The 8,691-nt window shown below is 37.4% G+C and overlaps 1 protein-coding gene across 1 annotated transcript in view; it reads right to left on the minus strand.

Moving 5' to 3' along the window:
* Positions 1–6,477, minus strand: part of LOC107702694 (actin-related protein 2-B) — an 18,279-nt gene extending 11,802 nt beyond the window's left edge. Inside the window, exons 1-3 of the mRNA XM_016505091.1 lie at positions 6,345–6,477; positions 3,364–3,474; positions 565–780 (exon numbers count right to left, since the gene is read on the minus strand). Of these exons, the coding sequence (XP_016360577.1) occupies positions 565–780; positions 3,364–3,474; positions 6,345–6,392 (375 nt within the window). The 5' untranslated portion in view covers positions 6,393–6,477. The remainder of the gene's footprint in view (positions 1–564; positions 781–3,363; positions 3,475–6,344) is intronic.
* Positions 6,478–8,691: the final 2,214 nt, after the last annotated feature.

Consider the following 8,691-nt stretch of genomic DNA (forward strand, 5'->3'; position numbering starts at 1 on the left):
CTGGTTTCTCCCAAGGTTTTTTCTCCATTCTGTCACCGATGGAGTTTTGGTTCCTTGCCGCTGTCGCCTCTGGCTTGCTTAGTTGGGGACACTTCATTTCCAGCGATATCGTTGACTTGATTGCAAATGATTGCAAAGATACTATTTAAACTGAACTGAGCTGGATGATGACATCACTGAATTCAATGATGAACTGTCTTTAACTGAAAAATTTGTGTTTACTATTGTCACTTTGCATTATTGACACTATTTTCCTAATTAATGCTGTTCAGTTGCTTTGACAATCTGTATTGTTAAAAAAAAGCGCTATATAAATAAAGGTGACTTAAATTACCTTTTAAGTTACGTTTTGAATCTGGATAGATTTCACACTAAAATAGGTAATTTTGCACTACGGTAATAAGAAACTCGTGCAAATCACCATTATAGCAATATAATACAAACTTAGGAGGGTAGGCTTTATTTGACTGTATGGAAAGTAAAGTATATATTTTTTTATTTATATTTGAATTATGTGGTGAAATGCACCTTGGAGTGATTGACATGAATGGCCTGACTACACACCTCTATGATCTTCTCACGGTTCTTGGTCGGGTTCATGGGAGGTTCTGTGAGGAGGATCTTGCAGTTGCGCGAGTTGATATTGAGCTTCTCCGGACCGAAGGTGTAATCCCATAAGTGCTTCATGTCATCCCAGTTCCTGACGATGCCGTTCTCCATGGGATAGTTGACCTCCAGCATTGAGCGCAGCTCACTCGCTTCGTCTCCCACCATCAGATCCTGAGCAATCACAGGTCACAGGTTAGAAAAACCACCTCACCTCATAGCTATGATGACGAAACCCGAGGTCAGTATCCACCAAAAATATTTCAATGTGGCAGCCCAGCATCAGCATTTCCACAACAGATGCACGGCACCGGGAATCTCTCGTCCCAGATTTGCCACAGCCCATCCACATTCTGTGCGGAGTTACAGTATGAGGCACAAGGAAGCCTCATGTTACGTTTCATGGAGAGCTTCAGCACAGTAAACACGGCCGCTGGGGTGAGATGAGCGAACGGACAGATGCTGCGCTCGTTCACTAGAACCAGCATGCATCCATGCACAACGTGTTAGTCCTTTTCATTCACAGGCTTCTCTGCTCACAGTTTTAGCATTGACTTTAAGACCCATTTACAATAAAGACCGTAATTACAGCGTCACCATTTTTCTCAGTAAATATATTTCTAAAGGTGCTGTTGACATGAAATGTTCACCAGATGTCAGTAACGACCCAAGTAATCCATACATACAAAGAAAACAAAACAAGTAAGTTCAGAAATTAAGTTCTTTGTAATAAAATGGAATGACCCAGGGAAAAAGTATTGAACATGCTTACTGAAATTTATTTAATACTTTGTACAAAAGCCTTTGTTGGTAATGACAGCTTCAAGACGCCTCCTGTACGGATTAGAAATATATTTACTGAGAAAAATGGTGAAGCGCTCAATACGTATTTTACCCACTGTATATCGATAATTATAAAGTTTTAATAATCATTCTAATTACATGAGAATAGGGATATCCATATTGCAACTATATCAATAGCGACACAGAAGAACAATATAATTCGAATAACTTTTTTTTCCAGTTGATGAACCATAAAAAAATTAAGAGCCAATCAGAATCCACCTATGTTTAAAGAGCTCATGCATTTAAAGCAGCAGACAACAAAACTGCAGAGTATTTTTGAATGAACACGTTTACAGATAACAAATTGGGGCAAAAGTTGTGTAGTGTATTTCAGCCTTTAGTTTATTCTTTGGTAACAGTTATGCTATTGCTAATACCTCTAATAACTAACTAGCAAGGCCCTGAATGAAGGACCGGATGTTAATTGTACAGATTATCACGGTGTGCACAAGTACCATGTGTTCTTTGGCATGGTTACAGGATGTGTTTGGTAGTGCCATGTGTTTTCAATGGAGGCCTGCTGTCCTTCGATTTCTGTTCTTCAATCTGTCTGACTGACTTCCTAAACATTTTGTTTATCTGAGAAGGGAAATGCAGGCTTCTCAAAAAGAGTTTTGAAAGGAACTCTGTGTGTGAAACAATATCTTGTGAACGCCAAAGCATCAGAATCTATTTAGGATTTCTTCTAGTTCCTCAAACATGATAGAAGCCAGAGGACATTCAACAGACAGACACAAAGTGCAGAGACATCAACATTTCCCTGCATCTTAAGGCCAAGGCATCATCACAGTATGGAAAGGGGCGTAACATTTCCGTCACACGCTTGAGGTATTCGGCCAATCACAACGCACTGGATAGCTGGCCAATCAGAGCACACCTCGCTTTTCAGACCGATGAGCTTTGTAAAAATCGATGCGTTTCAGAAAGGCAGGGCATAGAGGAGAAACAATAATGTACAGTATGTGGAAAATAATGTGTTTTTTGAACCTTAAACCGCATAAACACATTTCATTACACCAAATAATGTTCTTTTTTAGCAACATCATATGACCCCTTTAAGAAAAATAAACCGCATGAGCTGAATAGATTGATTCTGTCCAAATTAACTCAAACTGTCAGTTTTAGTGAACCAATTCAAAATGTTTTGTTCATCCATGGAATTTTATATATTAAAATTCTTTAATAAAAATATATCTAAGTAAATCTTGCTGTGTGTTTGTTATTGTATAGTATTGTATGATGCATAAATAAATAAATAAATACATAAATCAATCTCCTTGAAATAAATAAATAAATATCCTACTAAATATTCACCTTGATTATTTTTAATTGCATTAATGTTGTATTTGACTTATTTTATTAAACATTTTGATCTGCTACAAAAGATGTTTGGTTAAAATGATGGCTCGTGTTACCGGAGAGAGAGAGAGAAAAAAAAGACATTTTAAGCCATTTTTTGAGCAAATGCATAAATAGAATTGTATGTCTATATTGAATATTGTGTATACTGTATATTATATTGTTTTGTCTATATCACCCAGCCCTGGCTATAGGGAATGAGATACTCCACAAAATAAAAGAAATCAAATCATGAACACCTTTGAAATACTGCATGGTGCAACACACGCAACACTCAGCAAGGCGATCAGTGTTAAACAAAACACACGGCAGGCTGCACTTACCATTTTTTTGTTATTCTACTTCATGTGAAGAACAAGGAAAGAGTGTAAGTATAAAAAAGTTCAAACAGGAGAGAATGAAGGCTTACTTTAAAACAACTAAGCTAAATATGTTTCACAAATGAACTTTGATAACCCATCAATAGACTGAGTAGTATTCAGAAAAGGCCACAACAAACTCCAAATGGATCATCTGAGCGGCCAGAAAGTCGAGGTTGAGTGCGGAGCTCACCTTAATCTCAATGTTGCCCACTTTAGCTGTGGAGCGGATGATGGGCCTGCCCACCAGTGCTGGGAAGATGTGCTCTGGGAAGTTGGATCCGGCATAGCCACACTTGACAAACTAAATGATTGAGAGGGAGAGAGAGAGAAAAGTAATGTGTAAAGTAATACTGTGTTCTTTAAACAGGAGAGCCAACAAGACAACAAAACGAAATTTAATTTTTGACTCCATGTTGATAATTGGCCATTGTTATGGTTCGCTGGTGCAGAGGTTATGATGTATTTATTAATAGGGTTCCCACACCTTTTGATAAAATGAATTTCTTTGACTTTTACAAGTGTTTATGATTACCAGATAAAAGTATCAATTAGATTGCACTCACAAATAGCAGTTTCTAGTATATTAAATATTAATATATTAATATATTAAATTTGATAGATGAGCATAATTAGAAAAAAATCTTATTTGGGGGGAGGGGAACTTTTCAATAACCCTGTAAGATTTAGTTAATTAACATGACTTTTCAATGCCTGGAAATCACCATTTTAACATTTCCTCATATTTACAAGTTTTGAATAAGAATGCGATAATACACAGACGGGTTAGGCTATAAAGATATAAAATAATCAAATACAGAAGTTAGCATCACCCTGGTTTCCTTATAATAGATTTTTATTCGATTTTTCACAGATTTAAGTATAAATAACCTCCAACAAAGGTTTATTATTCTTACATATTTTGTGCACAGATCATAATTTTTCAAGGCTGATTATGATTGACGATTTGTTTTTAACAAGCAATTGGGCTGATTCTAATATACGATTGCCATTGTTTAAGCAAATTTATTTGTTGATTATTTGCTCTTTTAAGGTCGAACTGGCCTTAAACAATAAAATATCTGTAGCCACTTAAATTAGAGGTAACCACTGCATTTTAATCACAATCCAAACAAAGACGCTGCACATATTTAGCATGAGCGTCTATTCTCTCCTGCTTCACCTGTGTCCAGTGTCCGGCCCCTGTTATTGTCCTGTTTACAGATTCCATAATATTTCCACACGAATGGCATTTTAGTAAATGATTACAATGCCGTTTGTGTGCAAGTTCGGAACAAAAAAACGTCCAGCTCCTATTATTTGCCGGTCAACCAGTGCATCTGTATTGTTCCTCATGATAATCTTCACGAATGAACACAACTTTTATTAAGTCTAAATGCAATTGGCAGATGTAAAAAAACTCAAATCATAGGCTAAAAGGAAATATACGATGGTCGCATGACTTCAGTATCCCCACCGCCACAAAGTTTCTGACAACTCTTTATTTCCAATCTAAACGGTGGAAAGTTTGAGGTAGACCGCAAGAGCATGAGTATAAACACAATACGCTTGTAAAGCAAAATAATGAGTCGATGAGTTTTCTTGCTCGGCGTGATGAAGTTTAATGTCACCAACAGCCTCTGTAGTCCCATTTAGCAACTTGTTAGCAACTGCCTATTTTAAGACACTTATAAGTTTAAGTGTGGTAAAAAAAAATAATAATAATAAAATAAAAATAACAAATAAGTGGGGTACTACTGATTAATTTTATGCTGTAGTATAAAATGTGAAAATATCTTGGGCTTGTGTTAACCACAGACCTTATTTCAGGCCTACAAGGAGTTTCCGTCTTTTAGGTCTCATTTCTGTGGCATTCTATAGTTCATTTAGTGGTCTGCAAATTTTTATAAATGTGTTTTTAATTAGTTTCTTGACTTAATTCAGGCTCACCAGACTTGCAACAACAAATCAATGTGAATGTAATGAAGCGATTGATCTGTTAAACTACTTCTAAACAACTGACTTATTGAGAACATACTATATTGTTTAAGATGTTTAACACTAATTCTCCATCCAAAGCTAGAGCCGTAGCCAAGCAAAATATTCAGAACAGACTGGTTTCATCCTTCACTGACAGCTTGCTCTATGAATCAATCATCCCCAACAAATACTCGTTTGCATTAAACTCAATCAATTGTTTCTCATATCACTCAGCATATTCCAAAAATGGTCTGAAGGCTTTCGGGCTCATTTATTGGTCATCCGACAAGTAGAGACGCTTTCTCTGTGCAAGCTGTGGTTTTAACAGGTGACATCACTTCCTTCTGAGCCTGACCCAAGGCTCTCTGCTTCATTGGCTGTCCTGACCTAAACAATGCTGCTATTTACTAAAAACACACTAATATTCCTGAACCACAATTATTTCCAGATTCCAGAGTTAAATACCTGCCCAGGTCACCCACTAGCCAAACATGACGTCAGGACACAAGACCACGCCCCCAAATCCCAGGGCAAATTATATCAGGCATCAATTCGATTATGCATAATGACTTACTCTTATCATCTACAAAGATAGATCTTCGCCAACATTAGTGAAACTCGATTTACACACCTTCCCACCGAAGTAACACCACCCGGTGCTTGCAATATGCAAAGCGTTATCAAAGCAAGTGGATGATTTCATAACAGGCAGCATTCATAGATTAACTGTAACCATAGCGACGCAAAATTCATTTTAATAGTCTATTTTGGTAGCTGACTGACTGGAGCAAGCTAAGACCCTGCTAGCTGCAGAACTTGCAACTCGGTGTATGCTCATGCAACCGACCCATAAATGAAATATTTACTTGTGCCACTGTATTTATATTATCATATAGCGATATATCAGGATAATATAACCACATCAAGCCACATTTAGCAGGAACTGTGCATGCTGTTAGCGTCTAATGCAGTCTGTGGAATAAGTAAACGCTGATTTTTAAACAGGATAAATATAGAACATAAATCACTTTAGAGTCGGGCAACACAGAGATCTCAGTAGAGAAGAATATGAGTGCAGAGTAAATGCAGCTGTCAGACATTCCTTACAAGCTGCGCTAAGCTTTCGTGACTTCCTGTTAGGGGTCTGTCTGCCTCACCAGAAATAAATGTCAGGTGTTAGAGTTGCGGACGTACCCCTGTTCCGTTATCACAAACCACCACCTTTCTTCCTTGGCTGTCCATCTTTCAAAGCCCCGGAGCCGTCAAACGCAGCCCAACTTTCTGAACAAAGTGCTTCAAGCACTCAGCAGCAGCAGGTTTCACTTCCCGTTCCAGACAGAGACGCTCGCGAAAACGGATCAGCCTGTTTTTTCACAAGCCCCGCCTCCTGCGTTCGGATTGGCTGATAAGACTTCCATGCGGTCTGCGATTGGACAGTTAGGGAGTCATTCATAGAGACTTCACTGCAGTAAACACATTTCCCTTAATCTGTCAATTACTTTCTATAATATTTTGTCATTAATCAACAGTTTCAATAATTTGTAACTTCTAATCTATAGGTACAGTAGAAAAATACAAAAAAAATTCAAAATATTTGTGAATTTCTTGAATTGGTCATCTTTATTTGACCCTCTAACTCTGTCACTCCCTATTCTAATTCTATTTGATCTATTTGTTTTACTCTTTAAGACTCTATTTGTTTTATGCTTGTTTTCTTTTAAAAAAGCCTCTAACACTAGCTTTCTCTATTCTTTTTCTATTCTTTGTTTTCTTTTTATTTATTATATAATAAACAAAAAACTATGTGCTTTCTAACTGCTTGTTTTCTTTACAAAATGCTTCTAACACTAACTTTCTCTCTATTATTTTTCTATTCTATCTATTTCTTTATTCCAAAAATGGTCTGAAGGCTTTCGGGCTCATTTATTGGTCATCCGACAAGTAGAGACGCTTTCTCTGTGCAAGCTGTGGTTTTAACAGGTGACATCACTTCCTTCTGAGCCTGACCCAAGGCTCTCTGCTTCATTGGCTGTCCTGACCTAAACAATGCTGCTATTTACTAAAAACACACTAATATTCCTGAACCACAATTATTTCCAGATTCCAGAGTTAAATACCTGCCCAGGTCACCCACTAGCCAAACATGACGTCAGGACACAAGACCACGCCCCCAAATCCCAGGGCAAATTATATCAGGCATCAATTCGATTATGCATAATGACTTACTCTTATCATCTACAAAGATAGATCTTCGCCAACATTAGTGAAACTCGATTTACACACCTTCCCACCGAAGTAACACCACCCGGTGCTTGCAATATGCAAAGCGTTATCAAAGCAAGTGGATGATTTCATAACAGGCAGCATTCATAGATTAACTGTAACCATAGCGACGCAAAATTCATTTTAATAGTCTATTTTGGTAGCTGACTGACTGGAGCAAGCTAAGACCCTGCTAGCTGCAGAACTTGCAACTCGGTGTATGCTCATGCAACCGACCCATAAATGAAATATTTACTTGTGCCACTGTATTTATATTATCATATAGCGATATATCAGGATAATATAACCACATCAAGCCACATTTAGCAGGAACTGTGCATGCTGTTAGCGTCTAATGCAGTCTGTGGAATAAGTAAACGCTGATTTTTAAACAGGATAAATATAGAACATAAATCACTTTAGAGTCGGGCAACACAGAGATCTCAGTAGAGAAGAATATGAGTGCAGAGTAAATGCAGCTGTCAGACATTCCTTACAAGCTGCGCTAAGCTTTCGTGACTTCCTGTTAGGGGTCTGTCTGCCTCACCAGAAATAAATGTCAGGTGTTAGAGTTGCGGACGTACCCCTGTTCCGTTATCACAAACCACCACCTTTCTTCCTTGGCTGTCCATCTTTCAAAGCCCCGGAGCCGTCAAACGCAGCCCAACTTTCTGAACAAAGTGCTTCAAGCACTCAGCAGCAGCAGGTTTCACTTCCCGTTCCAGACAGAGACGCTCGCGAAAACGGATCAGCCTGTTTTTTCACAAGCCCCGCCTCCTGCGTTCGGATTGGCTGATAAGACTTCCATGCGGTCTGCGATTGGACAGTTAGGGAGTCATTCATAGAGACTTCACTGCAGTAAACACATTTCCCTTAATCTGTCAATTACTTTCTATAATATTTTGTCATTAATCAACAGTTTCAATAATTTGTAACTTCTAATCTATAGGTACAGTAGAAAAATACAAAAAAAATTCAAAATATTTGTGAATTTCTTGAATTGGTCATCTTTATTTGACCCTCTAACTCTGTCACTCCCTATTCTAATTCTATTTGATCTATTTGTTTTACTCTTTAAGACTCTATTTGTTTTATGCTTGTTTTCTTTTAAAAAAGCCTCTAACACTAGCTTTCTCTATTCTTTTTCTATTCTTTGTTTTCTTTTTATTTATTATATAATAAACAAAAAACTATGTGCTTTCTAACTGCTTGTTTTCTTTACAAAATGCTTCTAACACTAACTTTCTCTCTATTATTTTTCTATTCTATCTATTTCTTT

The sequence above is a fragment of the Sinocyclocheilus anshuiensis genome, unplaced genomic scaffold, assembly GCF_001515605.1.
Source record: "Sinocyclocheilus anshuiensis isolate Anshui unplaced genomic scaffold, SAMN03320099.WGS_v1.1 scaffold6, whole genome shotgun sequence".
Classification (NCBI taxonomy): Eukaryota; Metazoa; Chordata; class Actinopteri; order Cypriniformes; family Cyprinidae; genus Sinocyclocheilus; species Sinocyclocheilus anshuiensis.